We start from the raw sequence: 24554 nt of genomic DNA, 5'->3' as shown, positions 1-24554 counted from the left end.
GGCATCACTCGAGTTGTCTTTAGAAATTGACGCCTACGGATGTCGGTAACTTTTAGTAAGTAGTAAAGCCAGATGATTTTAATTTTTTAGTGAGTAACAATGGCATGGTATGCTATTTGTTAAGTCTGGGCATTCTCACATAGTTTTTGCTTTGAGTCATTAAAAAAGAACGTTACAATACACTATTGTTATTAACTAAGTCTTGCAGACAGGTCTCCAAGTATGAATGTTCTTCAGATGATGTTTTAGAGCTGTTACAGAAAAATGTGAAGCTGTCATTGCTTTTACGTTAAAACATGCTCACTGTGTGCTTTATTCACTGGGACAGCTTTGGCACTTGGTCAGGCATTAAGTTGCCTTTTTGCCACCCTTGCCTATTACATGTGTGATAATTTGTACAGTTCACTCTACTCTGTAACTGATTGATTGAATAAACTTATTGATTGGTAATAAAAATAATAATACTTGCAGCTCCCAGGGGGCATTATTGTCGGAGGGTACAATTTTTAATCACATAAGGAACAATGAAACATACGAAAGAATACGGCAGAGTGGTAATACGGGTTTGTGTTAGCAAGTCGGAACACTCTAAAGAAAATTATGCGATCAACAGTATTCGATTCTACCACAGTAGCGTTCAGAAAACACTTTCAAGAGGAATAAAAAAATTGGGTGATCCCATGGTTTAATTAGGGAGTGTGTTCCAGTGATTCCAGTGTGTTCCAGTATGGGGGAAATGGGTATTCGGATGCGTTGAATTTGATACGGTACTGGTATGGGTACTGATCTGATACGTTACTGATCTGAATCTGATACGGTACTGATTGCACAAGAATTTCGTCTAAGCATAGTCTTTGCATTTTCTCAGGCTTTGAGTCTGCGTTAAATGCACGATTTATGACACACCGTGCTTTTTCTAAGTTGATGTTTTTTTTATATCAAGTCATAAATTTTTCATTGTGGTTCAAGGGTTTCTTAATATCTCAATCCTCATAACATTTGATGACGTCAGCTGCAGACGACACGAGTGCACATCAGCAGGACCGCACATAAATATTTATGTGCGCGCGCATTCAGTATTAGTTGTACCTGGACACGTATGCGTGTTTCAGATTGTTCGGAATGCCCAATTGCGGAATCTTCACCTGGTAACTGTACAAATGTGCTGCTCAAAAACTGCACATGCAGGCTCTTCTTAGAAGTAAAAAAACAAACAAAAAATAGCACACTCCATTACATGCTTCTTAGATAGCGTGCTCCCCATACACGTAGTTCAGTACGTTCCCAGACGTAATTATCAGAATTGAGCTCCCATAGTGGCGCCACGCTGCCACGTTCTCCTCACGATGTTGTTGTTAACAGAATAGGGTCAGATAAGCTCCTCCCATTTCGCTAATTTGGGGTGTATGTCTTCAACGGCGCACGGCGCAGACATTTACGTCTAAGAGAACTAGGAGACTGAAAGAAAACGAGAGAATAAGCCTTCATGAACGGAAAATTGAGGTTCCAATTATAAGATCACGAACGTGAAGGGCGCACATGTGCACCATGGCATCGTGAACTTACCTGCCGACGATTTCGTTTCGGTAATCACAGTATATCAGCGGTTCAGAGAAGCGCGCAAGACGGATTTTAATGGAAGCTCCTCCAGCTCGTGATCCAGAAATGAACTCTGATGCAACCGTGAACATCTGCGCTCCCATGGATCCTCCAGAAGCACACTTCGTCTCTATAAGCAACAGACGAAGGAACCTGTCCGATTCATGACGCTGTTTACAGACTCGTGCAATACCCTTCGGTTGACCTGGTATGCTCACGGTCAATTATGTACTGGTGGCCGAAGATACCATCACTTTCAGGATGCGTGGGTCGGCCGAATTCTCGAATATTGCAAAATGTCCGAGATATCGATAATAAAGCGCCACGTACAATGTGCGCCGGCAGCGCAGTCATGTCCCATTGAATATGGCTCAGCGATTACCGACGTGCCCATAAAATGTGCGTGCTAATGTTTAGTAAAGACTGCCGATGTCGCCTTGGCAGGACACTCTGATAAGATACTAGCTCCTTCACGAGACTAACGTACCAGCAGTACAACTTCAGGTTTCCTCGAGGCCCGTCAAAAGAACATGGAAGTGTTCTGCACAGATTACGTTTGAATCTTGCTTGCACCCTTAGGCTGCAGGCGGATTCAGCACTGTGCTTGGTGTGCTCCGCGAAGTGACAGACGTCTTGTGCCGTTATTCTCGGATCACCACAGACGACAAAAAAGCGACAGTGGTTCTTGTGCAGCTATATGACGTGGGAATGCGTTATAAGAGCTGGGGCTCTTTCTGGTTCCATGGTGTAGTCATCATCAAATGGCGAAGCTCTTCTGAGCTTTAGTACCGCTTCAGGATTGGACGAGGTCCTTTAGCTTTAAGGCGTTCTAATTGTTTTCTCCTGTTTTTTTTTTCATTTCTTACCCCTCCCCCTTTTATTTTATCGTTAGTTTATTTATGGTAATTTACTTTTCGTTTCTGGTCTCACGATATTTACACCTATAGCTGAAGTAGCCAGCCCTGTCATTAGTGGGGCTATTTCCTGCAGCATTTAGTAAAGATTTCCATTTTTGTCTCTACACACTAGGAGCAAATGTGGAGTGCTTGTCGCGGTGGCGTTGCTGCCACGGTGTTGTGTTCACATACACGCAGTTGCCGACTCTCTGCCAGGAACGCTGTGTTTCTGTAGGAGGCAAGACATGTAGACACCCCTGTGTATGCGACATTTCGGCGGATGTTAACTAGGCCTATGCATGTGGAGTTAATCCGCATCCAGCAAATATATGGGGCGCCAAACTAACTGCCCAGGTGCAACTTGGCCGTGTGGAGCCGCTGTACGAGAAAAAATAATAAGGGGTAAGATGGAAGATGGCCCCAGGGCCTATCGCAATGGCCCCAATCTAAATTATTCTGAGCAGTTTCTGTCAAGGTATGTACTATTGCTGATTTGCCCGCCGTTAAACATATCGTTAAAAAATCCATAGTGGCAAACAAGGAACATCTGCTGTATTAATAGGCCAGAGTCAAAGAGCACTCCGTTACATTTTAGTGCGAACAATGCGTGCTGCGTATTCTAATGCCTAGCGATGGGCCGACCTTTGTAAATATGCGAACACCGTTTATTTATTTATCCTTGTTCAAGCGTTAGAAAACTCGAACTGGCATTTTATCGACTTGGGAAAGAGAAGGCGAGTAATGAAATAACGGGACGATAAAAAAAAGCTTATTCCGTGGCGGGTGCTGCTGTGTTTTTATATGGCTTAAGGATGCGCTGCGCATTAATTTAGACCACCTACGGTTTTCCGAAGTGTACCCACAGTAGTCCACACGCATTTTTCTTCATCTCCATTGAAAAAAAATGGCATTGCCGAAACCCCGTTTCTAACTAGCAAGTGTTGTCGGAAATGCGCGTTTAGTTCGAGACTTGCTGGAAAAAGAAATTACTTGAATTTTCTGGACAAGAAAATATGGCCTGGATGCCAATCGTGGTCTTTTTGTTGACAAAGAGCTCCGGCCACACTTGAATGCGATGTTCCTCGTGGAAATTCTGCATTTATGTTCATTTCCTTATAAACGATGCGGGCACGCTATGCGAGAGGAGCAGCAAGGGAGACTGATTTCGCCGACGAACGTTTCGTTGCCTTATTCACGACGTGGAATATAAGCCCGCAAGCGAACAACAATCAAAATTAACGCGAGGGCCGCGCTTGGCCTTCATACTCGTTTTGAGCGACGAGTTGAACGCCGGCGCCGACAGATGGCGCTGGCATGCAAAGGCCAAGCTGTCGCACGATCTCGCCTGAATTGGGGTTGTCGCAATGTGGCAACTGTTTCGGTTTACTGTCAAATTCGGCGCGTGTTCGGAGCACCGGTATGCAGTTATCAGAAATCGGATGCTCGAGCAGCAGTAAGTAAAGTCCAGAAGACGCGACTCTTCTCTCGCCCACGCTAAACGAGAACGCTCTAACCGAACATGCCACCTCGGGCGGTTGTCGACGTGCAGAGCTGAGCGCGTAGTTACTGTACGCGACCAAAACGCAACTGTCTATAAAAAACGGCGAAAGACTGCCTAAACGACGGACCGAGGAACGCGCCCCAAGTGTTGCCCCTAGCAACGAAAGTTGCCAGACTGAAATAGCGGAGCGGCGTCAGATTCGGGCATAGTAATGCCCCAGTCCGCGCGCTTTTGTAACGACTCGTTTATAGCTCAACAGATGTCACCGCAGTCATCGCCGAAAGTTTTGATCGCGCACTGAGCGTTTCAAAAACGCACGCGTAGTTTTGCGCAAACGGGCGCGCCGGAAGCATTTTAGCGTAATTTCAATACCGTGAGATACTTTTCTTATCAGGGGGACATTTGGCGTAATTCCCTCTGGCGTGGAACCAGAATTAACCAGTCGTAAGCGACCCAAACAGTTGCATTCGGCGATTTATGGTCAAATTATTGTTCTTAAAATGAGTATAAATTAATCTTTTCGCCTATTCGTAGCATTAGTTTTCAGCCTAGCAGAAACTAGAACGTTAATCTATTTGAAGCACTACAGAGTATCCGCCTCAGTGAGAAACACCAAATTACGTCGAATTAGTTTCTTTTCAGAAGATCGACTGTCTTGCACGGATATTTATGAACAATGAAAATGATACACGAACATGATGTTCAATTAGGAACGCAGGACAGTACAATTGAGCGAGCAAACTAACCTGGAGCGCTACGATAAAAGGATACAATAATTCTTAAATTATCTGAATATTCTTAGCTAAGCATGCTCTCTTAACGGTTCGCGATGAGCAAACACTAAATGTCAGCAAGCTTCGCTTGTTTCGAAATACGCTTGATCTGTAAAGCTAGCTTTGCCGCAGGCGTACGTAGTACGTCGTGAACGCACATACAGGGACATGTCGGAGAAAATAAATTTGATTTGAGAGTAGCTTCGCCCTAAAGTTGGATTTACGGCAAAGCGTTGTGCCGAACGCTTTGCCGCTTTCCAGAGTCGCCAAAGTAAGCACTTCCGTAAAGTTGGCGTTAAAGGGGACCACGTGTGCTTCAATGTAATAGTAGTGCGGTATAAAGTTTGCATTTATGAAAAGCGTGCAGGCTATATTTGCGCGGACCGTAAATATCGATAATAATTATAATAATAATCATAATAATAATAATAATAATAATAATAACCAACGAAGGCTTGTGGGTGAAGCCAGCTTTTACCGTGATGTTGGCTTTTTTTGTGCCGCATATTTACCCCACGAAAAAGCACGGGACCCCAGAACGAACACCAAAGTCCTGTTTACTATTTTCGCAGTTATAAAAAAACGTTAAAACAAAAACATTAGCGCAGCGTGCAGGTAGCTAAAGTTGTTTATATGTTTGGATTCTCTCCAGCACCTCTGCTAAACCTAAAAATACCCACATTAGCGCTCGCGACGCAAAGTTTACACTGCCGCATCAGTCAAATGGGTTTGTGAACTAAATTTGGAACAATGTAATTTTACAACGACCACGTTGATGGCATCACCGTGATACATGAAGGAAGACACCAGAATCCACTCACCTGCGATGGCCACATTCTCAGCGCGGCCATGGCGGCGGCCAGATCAGAAGAGCGTCCTGTTGTGAAGACTGGTTCGTTGCGAACCGTTTAGAAGACAGTTCTCATGCGGGCCGACATAGCTTACCGGTCGGCCGACCCACAGAAGCATAGTGCCCCTCGGGAGAGGGAAACTCACCCTTGCTGGCGCCTCGTTCATATTTTGAGCTTAAAAACGCTTTTCCCAGAACGCCAGACATATATTAAGATGCCTCTGTTGTACCTAACGAGCACGTCGGGAGCACTCAAGGGCAAGAAAAAAAGAAATGACCGACAGGCCCTTCTCCATTCCTTAGGAGGGGGGCCCGCTGTCATGCGTCCCGTAGTGACCATAATTGCCATTTTGACCAGTGCAGGCCTTCGAAATGTGCTGAAAGCGGGAGAGGGAAAAGGAATCGAAGATGATGACTTCTTGCTGCGCACCATCTTCCACATCGTTCGTCCGTGCAGTTTAACAGCCGCATTCTTGTCCCTAGTGCGGAAGCAACGTGGCGCGTGTTTTGTTGTTTTCTTTAATGCAGTGTCCGAGAAGTATTGAGCGGGAGAGCGAGAAAGAAAAAGAGTGAGACGAAGGTGGGCTTGCGCTCCACGCCGTGTGAGCGTTTAGCGCCCCCTCTCTTCCTCGTCCGCCCAAAAGAGCGGAGAGTTCGTCGGCTCTCAGCGTGGCTCGTGCGAAAGGGAAAACGAAGTTGCAGTGCTTTCGGTGAATCGTCCTCCACGCTGTCCGTTTGCTCCGCCAGGTGTCGCGGCGGCAGTGCAAATGGCCCACTGGCTCTGCCTTGCTTCTGCAGTGAAAATAAACAAAAAGAAAGAGCAAGTGCACAATGCAGGCAATTTAAACGAGCGTGAAGCGAGAAAGACACATTGTTGCAAGCAGTCAACGAGGAAAGAACGACCCAAGACAAGCAACAAAAACGGGAAGGAACACAAGAAAAAGAGGTACATAGGAAAGAGACGAGAAAGAGAAAAGAAAGAGGATGAGGAGAGCGTGCACGAACCACAAGCGCACATGCAGCCGCCTGCGCTGCGAGCCCTGCTTCGCCGAAACGTCCATGGGAAGGGACCACGTAGCAAAGGCACAGATGCGGGAAGGGCGGGGGTGTTTTCGGCGCTGCCGAAGGGTTAAAAGCTTCTTTTCTCCCGCAGTCTGCGCGTCCTTGCAGCCCGTTGCGGTTTTCACCCCTCCTATTTCGAGGAAGAAGAGTTGGCGGAGGCGGTGACCGACCGTGCGAAAAGCCCGGGAGAGATGGTCCATCTGTCCGCCGGGCCAACAAGGTTGCCACGTTGGGGCAAAAGCGGGAAGGGTTATAGATTATAGAGATCGTGGGTGCGCATGTTTTGAACGGTGACTGAGAAATGGCTTTGATGTCGACACAGTTGTTCCGCCGAAGCACAATTATATCCGTCTTGAGCGGGGAAAACAAGGGTATTTTGGGGGGAACTGAGTTTCAGCTGCCTCTCCATTCAAGTTGGTGGTAAGAAGCTGAAGCTATAGACAGGGATAAGCTATGGGTGCATAGATAAGGATTTAGATAAGCTTACTTCTAAGCTTCTCCTATAGCTCTTTGTTCTCGTCAAATATCCGTTGTGCAGGTATAAGGAAATTTTGGGTGGTAGGAGGGAGAATAATAGCGAGAATTACCGCCATAAAACAAAACCGTTATGCGCATGCGTAACCTTTTCACGCCTGCGAGTCTGAAATGGAGACGGGGCGAAGTGCGTTAGGAAAAACCATTCACAGCGTTAATGAAAATACAGATGCAATGCAGTAAAAAAAAAAACAAATACGTACTACAAGCATGAAAGCATAGAGGGAAAGCAAGACATAGGATATTTTATGGTACAGGGTTATCGCGTGGCATTGTTGGGCGCATTCGGCGGCCTTCTGGAAATTGGGTGCAAACGTTAAACAGTGACTTCACTACCATATGTAGAAGAGTGTGCTCATCGCTGAAAAGTCTAACAACGCAGAGGTATGCGCCGACAGCGGCCGAAGAGAAAACACAAGGAGTGCTTTCTATTCTCGCTGAACTTGCCACTCGTGAACGTTCTCCGCTGTGAAATCTGCCGTTGTCGGGGCGCATACGCCTCCGCCGTGGCTGCAACAACAACAAAAAAATAAAAGAAAAGAAAATGGGAACAGAGTACGAGCAGCGTCCGTACACTCCAAACGACGCCCGTGAGACCTTCAGGCGGCAGGTTTCGAAACAGCACGCACAATGCCGCCGCAGCCGCTGGAGCGGCCGCCACCTCCTGATCGTTGCCTGCACGTAAGCACTGCGCGTCCGTCCCTCGATGACCGGGAGGACTCGCGTATCTTCAGCGGAAATAATGATGGCGCACGCGCCCCTCCGTGCCCGAGAGCGAGCGAGAGCTCCGAAGAAGAAGACAAACAATATCATCGAGCCGGTCACGGGATTTTCAGCGAGCTCCATTCACGCCACGTGTCTAGCCGCGTTCCATCCAAGGCTGCACGCGGCGCAGTGCCTTAAACATGGACTGTTCGATGCTTTCAAGGTCATGGAACCACAGCGTACGAACCGTTGAACAGTGCTCGACGTTTACGTCTGCGCGAGTACAACGAGCAGTCGTCGTAGAGTGCGGACAACTGTGGCAAAAGCTGCGGGGTCGCGAGGAGGGGAAGAAAGAGGGGAAGGGGAGGGAATGCGTGGAGCGAGAAACGGGAGCAATCATAAGACCGTGTGCACGCACTAACGACCTCGCTGCACCGGCAGAGAAGAAAGCCCGCGGGCCGCATGCCGAGGGGGCGTTACTGGGACCCCGCGTGCGAAGCCCCACGTGCAACTCCCACCGACACGGTCTGGGCCTTCTTGTACGCGCCGATGCTGATCCTGGCCGGGCGGACATTAAACGCCAATCCATGGCGCCCCGCAGAGCGCCGCCAAGGTGTCGCGGCTGTAACGAGAGATTCATTCAAACCCGCCCAACTCGTGCCCGCAAGTAAAGATAGAAAGTAGATGCTCGCCGACGAAAAGTCGCCAACGGTACCGACGGTGTACAAAAAATCTGCAAAATGAGGAAAGGATTTTTGGTGCGGGGCAACATGTAAAGCTCCAGCATGTAGCAGAAAACAGACGAGCGGCAGTTGAGGCCTGACTGTGCACGTTTTTCGATTTAAAGAACCAAGACTTTAGTTAATGCTAGCTTTTTACGAAACCCCGGACTTTACCAAATAATTAGTTGCTTAAGCCGGCATGGGTAAATCGATATTTAACTGCGCATACATGAGAAATAGTACTGCGGTGCCGTGGTGGGTGTATCATGTATACATCTTTTTCAAAAAGATACATGCAAGGTAAGACTTATTTAGACGACCGTGTATCATGCCAACGGCAAAAAAAAGGGGGAAGGATCGGCGTGCACTTAACTTCATTGCCATTTCTTTTGCAAGAATTGAGAAGTCGTGGCTTTTTTTTTTATCTTCGTAATTTGCTTAGCTCATTGAATGTAGAATGAACTTTCTCGATCATGAAGTGCCTTACTGGCAATATCAGAAGCGTTCGACATGTGACGATGTGATAAGCTGCTGGCAGCACATTCAAAGGCATTTAGTACATACGCATGCATATAGCCGCAGCACCATTTAAACACGTACCTGTACTAAAAAGATGCAATTCTATGGAGTAATTGCAAAGCCATGAGGATTGCGCAGAACACATAGGGAAGACGATTAACAGGACGACATGTGTCCTATTGTCTTCCCTATGCGTGTCCTCCTCCTGCACAATCCTCATGGCTTTTCAAGTATCCGACCAACTAGCCCGTCAACAAATCTATGGAGTAAGGGTATACCCTGTGCCGTTACTTTTACAGTTACGCGCTCTGAAAAAAAAAACTGGTGCAAAGCACCGAACACGCGCTGGGGAAAGGAAAATATGACTAACGTGTCTTGCTTTTCGTGCGGCTGTGGTCACAAACTCGTTGGCTCTGCTATTTGCCATCGTTGCTGTGTATAACAGGTTTCGGCGAAGGAGAAAGACGCTTCGGTGGAGAACTTCGGTGCACGAGGATAAATGCAAATGAAAAAATCTTCCAGTTGTTAAAACAAATCCGGATGTCTTCCTTCACTGCCCAGGGGCATTAGCTTAGGCACGCTGAACGCCTTCTCATGCTTCTTAAATGAGCCCTTTCAAGAGGAGCGTGCCCTAATCAGTTTCGTGTTTCTGTCATCGTTAGTTTGCAGTTATTGCGTGAATTTCGTGTGTGTCACTAAACCCGGCAGCTGACAGTCAGCGTTTGTTTCTGTTGCCCGCTCGCGTCCCTTTAACGGCACGCTTAGAGTTTTCCGGATATGTGCCAACTGGCACAACTTTTGGTTTTGCTGCAGTTTGAACCGCGAGAAGACGTGTGCGATGCATGCGCGCAATTTATAGGCGGACCCGAAACATATTGTGTGCGAATTAACTTCTGCCAAAATGTTTGAACTTTGCTATTCTGTGGTGTCTGCGTTCCACGCTTCGATGAGCATCGAATTAGAGACGCAAGGGTGGCACACTATTTCTTGCACTCCGCCTCCCAGATTTGTCCTCTTCGCGCATTGCTAACTTTTGGGATTTTTTCTTACAGCAAGCATATGTTCATATTTATTAAGATATGCATTGTAAACAAATGTATGTTACGAAACCCGCAGTTTTAACATTGTAGACAATTTTGCAAGAAAGAGTAGTATCCAGTTAGATTCCTTAATCAACCAAAGCTATATTGTGGATAATTTGCTGATTTTCATTTAGAACAGCTGTGCGAGAGCGCACAAGATGATGTCTTCGCGGAGGGTGCAAAAATGCATCCTGCACTCGTTTGTATCCTTGAATTGACCAATGTTCACCTTCGGCATGAGGTTGTGGCACTCCTCATTCCACTGCTTGAGCGGAAATTTGAATTCCGGGCTAATGTGCTATTCCACGCTCGCTGCAACGAGGATTATGCGCCGGCAAAAATCAAATAAGACATTGAAGAAATAGAGAACCTTGAATCAATTCAGAGTGTGAAGGTACCCTTACCAGATGATCTTGACATAACGGTTGTCTTATTGTGTGCCACAACGGGCCACCACAAAGACCTCGCAGTGTGCAATAGGAAAGATTTGACAAGGTGGCCTGAAGTACGTTATTTGCGCAGGGTTTACAACTTGTATGTGTACAAGTGGAGGCAAATATATATGGCCTACTAATGAACTCTTTCTGAAATTTTGCGTTGCAGGCACCGCACTTAACTGTTTCGCCGAGTGCATCCTTCGTAGGAATAACTGTCGTGAGAATTTCTCGTACAAATGTCTGATGCAGTATTCTGTTTTTTTTTCTCTACGATGCAGGTGGCGCATCGCCCGTGGCCCTGTCATCCGCTATCTACAAAGTATAGCCGTCCAAGCCGATCCACAAGCAACTGCATAAACTCAAATAAACCTGTGCACTGCATTGTGGGTGGTGTCTTTCCTTACACGCATGAACGCCGATATGTTTACTGAGCAGTACGTCTGGGGTAAGGGGGAGATAGACTTGCATTGATAGGTGGTGCCACTATTAATGATCTCCGGAAGTCGAGAAAACCGTATGTGTGTACGCGCAGCTATAAGTGTATGCAGCTCTTTCTCCGTCTGTGGCAAATCGCCCCGTGAGATAACAAAAACCAAGCGACAAGGTATACGCCGCCTTGAAGAAATCCTCATGCGTAAATGTACAGTATATGAAGCGCCGTGATAACTTCAGAAGATCGAAAGGGGAACTGCCGAATCGTCCAAACGGTATATATTCGTATGGGAGTCTGAAGTCTTCCCTGACTTTTTAAAGCGAAACTTTCTATGTCTTACTGATGGCCCTGCCGGAAAGCCGACATTACATAACGGGTTCCACAAAACGATAATGAATATAAGAATCTAGACTATAGACTTGCCACTTTGGCTGACCTGAAAATTCGGCCGTTGCCTGGACGATAGTCTTAGCACTTTCACTGCCCCAAAATTTTTCTTATCGCACTGTCACTGCCTTAAAATTTCGGCACTCGGCTGGAATAAATAGAGCCTTGGAACTTTGGCTGCCCCAAAATCTCTACCATCGGCTGGAATGTTGCCTTCGCGTTTTCCCTGCCGCAAATTTCCGACATCGCCTGGACTTAGCCTTGACTCTTTCGCTGCCTTGAACTTTCACCCATCCACCAGACTACCTATACCCTAGCCACTTTGCGTACTACAAAATTTATGCAATCGCTTGGACTGGCACATTAAATGCCCCGAAATTTCCGCCATTCCCTGAACTTCCACTATTTCCGCTATACCCTGGACCTTGCCCTTTCGGAGCACGAAAATTTTCCATATCGCCTGAACCTAAACCTTGCCATTTCGGCTACCCCGAAATTTCCGCCATGGCGTGGAACTTGGCCGCCCTTGGAACTTTGGCCACTTAAAAATTTTAGCCATCGGTTGGTCTATAGCATTCGCACTTTTACTGTTCCAAAATTTCCGCCATCGGCTGAACTATAGAATTGACAAATTACCTGTACAACATTTACGCAATCAGCTGGAGAAATGCCTGGTAGCTTTACACCCCCAAATTTCCGCCAGTGGAAGGACGAGAGTCTTGGAAATTTTCAAAAAATTTCCGCCATTGGTGGCATTACAGCCTTGCCACTTCCGGTGTCCTAAACTTTCCGCCATCGGCTTGACTATATAGCCTTGCCACATCAGCTCAGCCAAGTTTCTGATTGCGGCAGGAGAAATCCTTAGCACTTTTACAGCACCAAAATTTCCGCCATTGGAAGACCGGAGTCTTGAAAGTTTTGCAAAAATTCACGCTATTGGCGGAACTATAGCCTTGGCACTTTCACTGTCCTAATATTTCAGCAGTCAGCTAGAGCACAGCCTTGTCACATAAGCTCTACAAGATTTGCGCCATTGCCAGGAGAAATATCTTACTATTGTTAGTGTACCGAAAATTCCCCCATCCCAAAACGAGAGTATTAAAAATTTTCCAAAAATTTCCGCCATTGGTTGGACTACAGTCTTGGCCCTTTTGCCCCAAAATTTTGGCCATTGCTCGGACTATAGCCTTGTAACTTTTTCTATCCTTAATTCACCTAAAACTATCCTTAATTCACCTAAAAGATACCTTGGCCCTTTCATAGCCCCACATTTGCGTCATCGACCGGGCTGTAGTTTTGCCACTTTGGGTAGCATAAATTTTCGCCGTCACCTGGACCGTAGTCTCCCCATGGGCTGACCGAAATTCCCACCATCGGCAGCACTAAAGACTTAGCCGGTCACTGCCACGAAATTACCGCCATCGCCGGCACTATAGCCTCGGAACTTTCACTGCCGCAAAATTTCGACCATCGCGAGGCAAATGGCCTTAAAACTTTCACTGCCAGAAAATTTCCCCATCGGTGTTTCCTTGCCCCGAAATTTCAGCAATCGGTTGGACTAATGCCGTGGAACTTTGGCTGACCATAATTTCTCCAGCTGATTGCGGAAATGCAGTAAAGCAAATTTGTCAAGGCTATAGTTCAGCCGATGGCAAAAATTTTGGGGCAGTAAAAATGTGAAGAGAACAGTTCAGTCTATGGCGGAAGTTTTGAGGCACTGAAAGGGCCAAGGCCCTTTCGTCTATCCAATGATGGAAATTTTGGGACAGTAAAAATTTGAATGAAACAGTCCAGCTGATGGCGGAAATTTTGGGGCAGTAAACATGTGAAGGAACCAGTCCAGATAATAGCGGAAATTATGCAGTAAAAATGTCGAGGAAACAGTCAAGGTGATAGCGGAAAGCTTGGGGGCACCACTGAATATGCCAAGGTTATAGTCCAGCCCAAGGCAGAAATTTTGGAGCACTGAAAATGCCGTGGAAATGCCAGCCATTGACGTAAATTTGGGGGCAGTAAAAATGTGAAGGAAACAGTCCAGGTGGCGGAAATTTTGGGGCAGTAAAATGCGAAGGAGGGTCGAGCCGATGTGGGAAATTTTGGGGCACTGAAAGGGCCAAGGCTATTCAGCCAATGACGAAACTTTTTGGGCAGTAAAAATGTCAGGGAAACAGTGTAGCCTATGGCGGAAATTTTGGGGTAGTGAAAGTGCCAAGCAGTCCAGCCAATGACGAAAACTTTATTGCAGTAAAAATGTAAAGGAAAAAGTCCAGCCAATAACGGGAATCCGGGGCAGCCAATGTGCAAAGGCTTTAGTCCAGCCAATGACAAAAATTGTGAGGGAAACAGAGGGAAAAGTGAGGGAAAAAGTCCAGCTGATAACAGAAATTTTGAGGCACAGAAAGGAAGGCTATAGTTTAGCCGATGACGGAAATGTGGGGGCAGCGAAACCGTGCAGGGAACCGTCCAGCCGATGGTGAAAGTTTTTAGCACTGAAAGTTTTAAGGCTATAGTCCAGCCAATGATGGAAATTTTGGGGCAGTAAAAATGTGAAGGGAACAGCCTAGCCAACGGGGGAAATTTCGGTAGCAGTAAAAATGTAAGGGAACAGTCCAGCTGATGGTGGAAATTTTGTGGTACTGAAAGTAACCCAAAATTTCCACCATCCACCATCTAACATCCACCATCCAGTCCAGCTAACGAAGAAAATTTTTGGGGCTCTAAAAATGCGAAGGAAAGGGTCTAGCCGATGTCGGAAAGTTTGGGGCACTGAAAGTGCCAAGGCTATATATAGTCCAGCCAATGACGAAAATTATGGCGCAGTATAAAAATGTGAAATTGGCAGACCATCGGAGGACGGAAATTTTGAGGCACTGAAAGTAAGGCTATAGCACAGCCGATGACGGAAACCATGGGATAGTAAAAATGTGCAGGGAACCGTCCAGCCAATGGCGGAAGTTTTGGGGAAGTGAAAATGTGAAGTAAAGTGTTCAGCCTATGGCAGAAATTTTGGGGCAGCCGAAGTGCCAAGGCTGTAGTGCTGCCGATGGCGGAAATTTTGGGGCACTGAAAGTACCAAGGATATAGTCCATCCAATTGCGAAAAGATTGTGGCAGTAAATATGTAAAGGAAGCACATCAGCTGATTGCTAAAATTTTGGGTCAGCCAAAGTACGAAGGATATAGTCCAGCCGATGGCAGAAATTTTGGGGCAGTAAAGATGCGAAGCAATTAGTGCATCCGATGACAGAAATTTCGGGGCACTGAATATCGCTCAGCCTTAGTCGAGCCAATGTCGAAAATTTGGGGTAGTAAAATGGTCCAGCAGATGGCGGAAATTTCCGGGCACTGAAAGTGCCCCGAAATTGCCCCGAATGTGCCCCAAAGTCCAGCCAATAAAGAAAATTTTGGGGCAAGAAAAATGTGAAGGGAACAGTCCAGCCGATGGCGGAAATTTTGTGGCATTGAAACTGCCAAGGCGTTAGTCCAGCCACTGACGAAATATTTGAGGTAGTAAAAATGTGATGGAAACAGTCCAGCCAATTTCGGAAACTTTGGTGCAGGGAAAGTGCCAAGGATACCCAATTGCCAGATAGCCAAGTACCAGCCAAGTGAGGAGATTTTGGGGCAGTAAAATTGTGAAGGGAACAGTCCATCCGATGGCGAGAATTTAAAGCAGTGAAAAATCAAAGGCTATATTTCAGCAATGAGAAAATTTTGTTGCAGTAAAAATGTAAGGAAACAGTTTAGCCGATAACGGAAATTTTGGGGCAGCCAAGGTACCAAAGCTATAGTCCAGCGAATGACAAAAATTTTGGGCGGTTAGAAAGTGAAGGAAACAGTCCATCTGGTGGCGGAAAATTTGAGTTACTGAAAGTTCCAAGGCTATAGTGCAGCTAATAACGAAAATTTTGTTGCAGTAAAAATGTAAAGGAAACAGTTTAGCCCATAAAGGAAATTTTGGGGCAGCCAATGTACCAAGGCTTAGTCCAGCGAATGACGAAAATTTATGGCATTCAAAAATTGAAGGAAACAGTCCAGCTTGTGGTGGAAATTTTGAGGCACTGAAAGGTCCAAGGCTCTTAGTCCAGCCGATGACGAGAATTTTGTTGCAGTAAAAATGGGAAGGAAGCAGTCCAGCCGATAATGAATATTTTCTGGCAGCCACTGTGCCGAGCCTTATCCAGCCATTGGCAAAAATTTTGGGGCAGGTAAAAAGTGAAGGAAACAGTCTTGCCGGGGGCGGGAATTTTGAAGCACTGAAAGCGCCAAGGATATATAGTCCAGGCAATGACGAAAATTTTGGAGCAGCAAAATTGTGAATGAAGCAGTCCAGCCGATGGCGGAAATTTTGGGGCAGGGAAAGTGCCAATGCCAAAGTCCAGCCAATGGCGAAAATTGTGGTGCAGTAGAAACGTGAAGGAAACAGTCCAAACGATGGCGGAAATTCTGAGGAACTGTCAGGACCAATGGTGTAGTCCAGTCAATTGCGGAAATTAGAGGCATGTAAAAATGTGAAGGGAGGAATCTAGCCGACTCCGGAAATTGTGGGGCAGTAAAAATGTGAACAGAACACACTCTCTGGGGCGGAAATTGTGAGGAACTGAGTGCCAAGGCTATGGCCCAGCCAAAGACGACAAGTTTCTGTAGTAAAAATGTGAACAAAACAGTGCAGCTAGTCGGAGAAAGTTTGGGGCACCGAAAGTGCCAAGGCTATTTCCAGAAGATGACCAAATTTTGGGTCCGTAAAAATGTGAAGGATAGAGTTCAGCCGATTGCGGAAATTTTGGGGTTCTGAATCAGCCAAGGCTATTGTAGTCCAGCCAATGACGAAAATGTTGGGGCACTGAAAGTACCAAGCCTATGGCGGAAATTTTGCAGCCGTAAAAATGTGAAGGGAACGGTCGAGCCGATGGCGAAATTTTCGGGCACTGAGAGTGCCAAGGCTAAATCCAGCCAATGGCCAACTGTTTGTGGTAGTAAAAATTTGAAGGAAACAGTTCATCTGATTGCGAAAATTTGGGGTCAGCCAAGTACCAAGACTATAATCCAGCCACTGGCAGAAATTTTGGGGCAGTAAAAATGTGAAGAAGAAAATAGTGCAGCCGATGGCAGAAATTTCGGTGCACTGAATATCGCGAAGGCTTTAGTCAAGCCAATGTCGAAAGTTTGGGGAAGTGAAATGGTAAAGGAACAGTCCAGCAGATGGCGGAAATTTCTGGACACTGGAAGTGCCAAGGCTATAGTCACGCCAATGAACAAAATTTTGGGGCAATAAAAATGTGAAAGGAGCTGTACAGCCGATGGCGGAAATTTTGGGGCCGCAAAACTGCCAGGTACAGCCACTGTACAGCTAAAGCACAAATAACAGCCAAAGTATGAAATTACGGCCAATGACGAAAATTTTGGGGCAATTAAATATGAAGAAAACAGTGCAGCCGATGGCGCAAATTTTGGGGCAGTAAAAATCTGAAGGGGACAGTTCACCCGATGGCGCAAATTTTGGGGCACTGAAAGTGCGAATGCTATAGTCAAGCCAATGACGAAAATTTTGGGGCAGTAAAAAAGTGAATGAAACAGTCCAGCGGATAAGGCAAATTTGGGGGCAGTAGAAATGTGAAGACAACAGTCCAGCCGGTGGCGGAAATTTCGGACACTGAAAGTGCCAAGGCTATTCTCCAGCCAATGAGGAAACTTGATTTGATTGATTGTAGGGTTTAACGCGCCGACGCAACGCAGGCGATGAGGCGCGCCGTAGTGGAGGGCTCCGATTAATTTTGACCACCTGGGGATCTTTAACGTGCGCCGAAATCTCGTACACACGGGCGTTCTTGCAATGAGGAAACTTTGGTCCAGTAAAAATGTGAAGGAAACAGTGAAGCCTATGGCAGAAATTTTGGTCACTGAAAGTGCCATCAGTCCAGCCAATAACGAAGATTTTTGGGGCAGTAAAAATGTGAAGGAAACAGTCCAGGCGATTGCGGAAATTTTGGGGAAATACAATTGTGAAGGAACAGCAGAGCCTATAGCGAAATTTTGGGGCACAGATAGTGAGTCCAGTCAATGACGGAAATTTCGGGGCACTGCAAGGGCTAATGGTATAAATCAAGCCAGTGACGAAAATTTTGGGGCAAAAAAAGTTGTGAAAAAAACAGTCCAGCTGATGGCGGAAATTTGGGGGCGGCCAAAGTGCCAACGCTACAGTCAAGTGGATGGGAGATATTTTGGGACAGTAAAAAAAAATTTTAAAGAAACAGTCCCGCTGATGGTGCACAGTTTGGGGCACGGAAAGTGCTAGCGCTATAAGTCGAGCCAATGACGAAAATTTTGGGACAGTAAAAATATGAAGGAAACATGGAGGAAATGTTGTGGCACTGAAATTGCCAAGGCTGTAGTCCAGCCAATGACGAAAATTTTGAGGCACTAAAAATGTGATGGAAACCGTCCAACCAATGCCGGAAACTTTGGTGCAGCGTAAGTGCCAAGGCTAGCCAATTGCCAGCTAGCCAAGTGCCAGCCAATTGCGGTAATTTGGGGGCAGTAAAATTGGGAAGGGAACAGTCCATGTGACGGCGAGAATTTCGGGGCAGCAAAAAGAGAAGGGAACAGTCTAGCCCATGTCCGAAAATTTGGGGCACTGAAAATTCGAAGGCTATATTCCAGCAACGAGAAAATTTTGTTGCAGTAAAAATGTAAAGGAAACAGTCCAGCCGATAACGGAAATTTTGGGGCAGCCAATGTACCAAGGCCAGTCCAGCGAAGGACGAAAATTTTAGGCAGTTAAAAAGTGAAGGAAGCAGTCCAGCTGGTGGCGGAAATTTTGAGTTACTGAAAATTCCAAGGCTATAGTGCAGCCAATGACGAAAATTTTGTTGCAGTAAAAATGTAAAGCTAATAGTCCAGGCGATAAGGAAAATTTTAGGGCAGCCAATGTACCAAGGCTATAATATTTAGTACAGCGAATGACGAAAATTTTGGGCAGTAAAAATTGAAGGAAACAGCCCAGCTGGTGGCAGAAATTTTGAGGTACTGAAAATTCCAAGGATATAAGTTCAGCCAATGACGAGGATTTTGTTGCAGTAAAAATGTGAAGGAAGCAGTCAAGCCGATAATGGTTATTTTCTGGCAGCCACTGTGCCGAGCTATAGTCCAGCCATTGGCGAAAACTTTGGGGCGGGTAAAAAGTGAAGGAGATAGTCCAGCCGGTGGCGGAAATTTTGAGGCACTGAAAGTTCCAAGGCTTTTGAAGGTTTTAAGCTTAGAAAAGCAGCAATTTTGCTGGACAACATTACGTACCAATAAAATGTGCTTGGTGAATAGCATTTCCTCGCTGCAGATTACAAACACCTGTCCAATCATTCTCGCACTCCCTTCGAAAACGCTTAGGTCCTAGACAACTAGTCCGAAATCAAAACAAAATGGACACTTTTAATTTTTTTTTACACCGCTAACGCCATATCTCAACAAATTGTCAGCAACTTAGATAATAAACCACGGTTTCATTCCTCACCGGCAGATGGCACCTTGTCATTTGGGCTAATATTTTCTCTTTTTTGCAGCTGCCAGCGTTTTCTGCGTCTGTGCGTCTGGTTCTTGGGTTTCGGGCAGAGCTCTCGGAAATGATGTTCCGGATTAGTGCGCTTGCGTGATTCCACATTCCACCCTATTCAAAATTTTCCTATGAATACAATTTCTGTGGGTGGACTGATCACTGTAACATTACAGGTTTATAAGATGTCCGAAAGTTTAATATGAGACAGTAATGATGACTTAAAAGACTAGTCTCGGCTGCGGGTAAGCGAATCAATTGAACTTCATTTTCAGCCGCACTTTCCTAAAGATCCATGAATGAGCTTAAAGGTTGTGCAACCAATGCCTTGTATTTTACACTGCGATATGTGCGTGAAGTAAGCAGCGTTTTGCTCTTTGTTTGTCTTTCTTGGATCGATCAAAAGTAGTCCGCAGTGTATGCTGTGTGGAGGTAATTCCACCTCGTGGTGCAGGTAATGGATGATGGCTTCCGGCTTCCCTAAAGAAGGTAGCTTATATTTCATCCATATACACACTGATATTTTCGTGCACATATTGGGGTGAATTACCACTGCGTGACTAGTATTTCGCGGCTCTCTCCGAATTAACTGAATTACTCTGCTACGTGTGTTAATTCTAACAACCGAAACAGGCTGAGCAATTAGAAGCAACATGTGAAAATTAGAACGGTGGTTTGGGTAGTTGGGGCATATACTAACTGAAATTCAAAACAGCGCGAAAATACGGGACAAGAATCGCCGTGTGTCGTCCTTTCTTGTCCCGTCTTTTTGCGGTGTTTTGAATTTCAGTTAATGAAAATTAGTTGCAATTGACAAGTCAAGTCTTTTCCGATGGAGACGAAAAGCGAAAAGACCCGTGTGTTCGAGATTTCGGCGCGCGTTAACGATTCCCAGGTGGTCGAAATTAATCCGAATTCCTCCATTACGGCGCACCTCGTCGCCTGTGTAGCGTCGGCGCTTTAAACCTCATAATTAATCAATTGATAAGTCGACTCAAGCTATGAGTGTTTTGGATGTGAGCCGTTTGATCATCCGTCTACCTGATTGGTTCGTATGCCTGCGAGCGGGAATTGACACATAGTTTACGTATGTACTCCTCCAAGTTTTACTGGCAAAAGCAGTCGCTCCACGCATGCTTGCCTATATTTCGTAGGCATTTTTATGAATGTTTCATACTTTTTCTCATTAAAATACTAATAAAACTAATAATCCATTATCAAATTTTTCGGACGCTCATTAGGCCGGCTATCCCAGGGCGCGTAAACAAACGCGATTGGTTACTGTCACCATCACCATAATTGTCGTTGGCATTATTGTAATCGTCAGTATGATTTACCATAATATCTTTATCATCATCATCTTCTTCCCTACTTCAAAAAATTTCCCACTACCCCCTAGCGTATATCCGCAAATCCGACCCTCTTGTGTACCGACCGCTTGATTAATATAATTAGCTTAAAGCATGATACGAAGTTCTGTCCGGCCTTGCTATACAGGTTTCAGTCGAACGTCGCGTGTGGGTAAAAAGAAAGGCAAAAAAGAGGCGCATGTCTTGGTAAAAATCAAGACTAGAACAAGAAAGGTATCCAATATCCAATGTTCACAGCAAAATACTTCAGGTGAGGTTCGACCCACCGACCTTCAGTAGCCAGAAGTCTGGCACTTACCGATAAGACTAATTCAGCCCACAGAAACGGTGTCTAGACTTTATCATGCCAAACTAGGTAGTGTACTGGAAGGGTCAAGTGTGCTTCGTCTTGTCGTATTTGAAAAATTCTGGCAGTGATAAACTCTCGTTTCAAAGGCACCAATCTTGGAGAGGAATCAAATAAATGCAGCCAGAAATCTCTATTTAATTTTTTAAGCAAATAGATTAAATTAAAGCTATTTAATTAAATTTAATTAAATTTATTTTAACAATAATTCTAGGTATCTTGGGTAAGAGAGAAAGGAAGTGATTAGATTCAGACTGAAGATGCCATATTACTGAGGTATATTACATTGTAGCGGCCACTTCGTCATCAACAGCAATCGCACATCATCATTATCATTGGCCGCTGCCTCCATCGTCAACAGCCACGCGAAAGAGAACACCCAGGCTTCTGCGCTGCTCGGCCACAAGGTATACGGGCGCTCCACCGATCGCGGGCTCATGCTGCTACAGAGTTTCATACTAATATATACTAAAGGGAAATCTAGCGCTGCATTCGCGGGCCGCCATTGGCGGCGCCATTGCAGCTAGCGACGTTCTTCGCCTACTTGGCTTGGTTAGGCGCGTGGCTTCTGTTTTGTCTAGAAGCCAAAACTAACAAAAATGGCTAACATTGTTTTCATGTTCATCTCACATGAAGCTTCTAAATAATTCCTCACACATAAATCTTTATGGAGCTTTAATTTTATAATAACCAAACAAATTTGATTAATCTTCTGCAGTAATAATATTGCTGCTTTTTTGCAGCCACAGGCTTTTTTCCAGCCTGTTCGTGAGCCATGCCAAGGACAAGTGGAACGTGCCTGCCCGGTACATGACGGAACGCTCGCTGAAGCGCGGCTCCCCTAGACAGTGCCGCCAGATTTCCCTCTATAGTGTATATTAGTATGAAACTCTATGCATGCTGCCACCGAAATCTCCTCTGCAAATAAATGTAGGCCCTGACGCATGACCACATCGGCGCCTATAACATAAGGGGAACATTATTGAGCTCAGCTAAGAGCTCGCCCGCATTCAACTCAGAGGGTATATTATTCAGGTATATTATATTAATAGGTATATTATGGAGCTCAGCTAAGAGCCCCACATTAAAATCAGTGAGCGAATGGAAATATGCGGTAGAGAACAGGATAGGGTAGAGTAATGGAAAGGTTAGAAAGGTTTGAAAATTTATAAGGGGTGTTCACTGTTGGACTTGCCGCGCACATTACACACCACAAACGCTGGTCTAGCGTCCAGGGGCAGAGTCACGGTGGTAACGGTGATGCGACGAGAAGAGCTTGTGAAGTGATGAGCCGTCCATGGTGATTTCGAACCTCGGAGATTCTTGGGCAACGACTGAAACAGAGGAATGTGTACTGGCGATCAGGAGTTTTCGCTCGACGGCCACACGCAACAAGGCACCCATCGTAACAAGTCAGAGCCCAGTGCTGTGACCGCATGGCCGCAGATCCGAAGCGCCAGCCAGCGGAAAAAACGTAACACGTCTTCACGGCTCGGCGGCGGCAATGAAATTCCTGGGGGAGCATGCGTGGTAATAGCGGAAGCCTTCAGTGCTTTTGATAATTGCTTCGAACTGGACTAACTTGGTTGAATTTGTCTCAAGGCAGCCGTTTGCCACTGGAGCAAAAATGGCTCTTTTGGGGTGAAAGGAAATGCGCTTTGGAATGCTAAAACCTGTCAGCAAACCTCAGCGTTTTGCGTTCCGTAAGCTTTGTCAACTGAGACATAAGCTTAAGGGTGTTCCATATCATGCAAAAAATCTGGCCTAGATCACTTTTATCAGACCAAAATTAGGATATGCTTTTATAGTCTGGGATCCCTACGACATATCTATAGCATCAATACTGTCGAGAAAATCCTCAGAAGAGCTGTAGGTTTTTTTAATCAAAATACAATCTCCGCGAATCTGTACAAACCTTATGATCAGTAATAACACCCACACTCTTGAGATAAGACGGCAATTCTTCGCTTGAAGTTTCTTCAATTGTTCACCAGGGAGCTTGGGTTAGACCACGCTGCCTATTGTAGGCCCCATTCAACAAGAAGAGCCCGTGACACCCGTGAGCTTTCCTTAACCCTATTTTTTTCCAGGTCTAACACTTCCAAGTTTTCTTTTTTTTTTTCCCTCACACTATTGACGAATGGAATTTTTACCTGTAACTGTACTTTCTGCTGTAGAAAACCTGGAAGCGTGTCCGACCCGAAGTGCCATTGTCCCGAACTCAAGTTTGCTGAATTGATGCATTATTGTCCTGAGAATCGTCTGGCCTTCTTTCCCTTCTATCGTGATTTTTTTTCGCCGTGACGTTGTTATTTACTTCTGTTTCAAAATGCATGCTGTATTCGTCCCTGTATTTTTACCCTGCGTTTTTTTTACTATACTTTCGCGCAAAAGTGACCTGTGTATAAATTGTACTTGCCTTGCCACCCCTATACTTGGGCTCTTAAGTGAATAAATGAAATAAAACGAAATGAAATGAAAATGATCCAGACTGCAATGCAGGAAGCTGGAGCCCGGTTTCTTATGCTAAGGCCCAAATTTTAAAACCTTCCTTACCTTACTAAGGTCGCCTTAGAATTCGCAAGGAGGCCTTAGTTCAATTTTGGAACGTTCCCTACTGAGGCTTCCTTACGAAACGCTCCCTTGATGTCTCCTTACTGCAAGGTCGCTCGCGGGCTACCTTGATGCGACCTTACCCCGCTCTTTCAACTGGACGCACACTTCTCCGCAGCACTTGGCACACGCCTCGTTAAGGCGCGTTCCCACTAGCCCGACACGACGGCGACGACGACGCGACGGCGACGCCGACGAGTCGCCAAACCATCGGCCAACTGCCGAGTTTACCGACCGCGCCGGGTTGACCGAGTTGACCGACGCGTCCGGCGACCGGTCGTCCGACCGGTCGCCGGACGCGTCGTCGGGAATCGACCGAGAAGCGAAAACTGCTCCCCGACAACATTCGTGCCGCAATGAATGCGGCTCTATTTTGATAGTTTCTGGAGTGTAATAAACTCAGTAACGTCCACGAAGCCCATACAACTACAATCCGTATTTTGGCGTTCGAGGCTTCGGCCGTGCTCTTCGGCGACGCCGCTACCCCGCAGCTGCCACCTGCAAATGCGTGTGCGATCGGCTCGCCTGTAGAAAATGTAAGGTCAGTTTCGTGCAGAAGAAGAGTTACGTAGGGTAATTTGGGTAATAAGGCATCAACATCGGCCAAGGTTTTTCATGTGAAACGTAAAACCAAAGTACAGCAAGCACTATCCCCGCAGTGGGAAATCGTAGTCGCAGCCGGCAGCCGTGCACACACATTATTGCGAGCGCTTTCGCGAAGCAGCGGAGTTGATGGCGATAAGCTATTGTGGGGGCTTCGGGGAACGTTGCTGTGCAAGCGCTATTTAAGAAATTTCAGTTTACCAGCCAGGAATTGTGTAAACCAGCTAGTAAACACCGACGTATGACACGGAAGGATGGGCCTCCATCTATTACCCAGGCTATTTCGCAACGGAGCACCATTTGGGCAGTGGCGCAGTGCTCTCGCGCGTCGCGCCCGTGCGCTGAAGTTGGGGGTTCAATTCCCGGCGGGGTGAGGTTTTTTTTTTTTTTTTGTTTTTTTTTTTTTTTTTTTGCGCGTGTGTGTGTGTGGTGTGTGAGCGGTTGTTTAGAGGGTATGGTTTGCGCATCCAATTTGGGAATCGCGTGATTTTGAGAAGCAACCTCGTCAACGTTTCGCAGCCCACAGTCAGCAATGGGCTCTGGGTAGTTACGCAGGCGGTGTGCTTGCGCCTGTTCC

General features: G+C 46.0%; 1 protein-coding gene across 1 annotated transcript in view; it reads left to right on the top strand.

Moving 5' to 3' along the window:
• The window catches only part of LOC144179786 (uncharacterized), a 164178-nt gene extending 153117 nt beyond the window's left edge, over positions 1 to 11061 (top strand). The window contains exon 6 of the mRNA XM_077708222.1: positions 10959 to 11061. Within this exon, the coding sequence (XP_077564348.1) occupies positions 10959 to 11037 (79 nt within the window). The 3' untranslated portion in view covers positions 11038 to 11061. The remainder of the gene's footprint in view (positions 1 to 10958) is intronic.
• The last annotated feature ends 13493 nt before the right edge of the window (positions 11062 to 24554 follow it).

Source organism: Haemaphysalis longicornis, unplaced genomic scaffold, assembly GCF_048455015.1.
Source record: "Haemaphysalis longicornis isolate Haplotype H1 unplaced genomic scaffold, Haemaphysalis longicornis Haplotype H1 scaffold_4, whole genome shotgun sequence".
Lineage (NCBI taxonomy): Eukaryota > Metazoa > Arthropoda > Arachnida > Ixodida > Ixodidae > Haemaphysalis > Haemaphysalis longicornis.
Note: the sequence above shows the minus strand (reverse complement) of the source record. Positions and strands in the feature narration are given on the sequence as shown.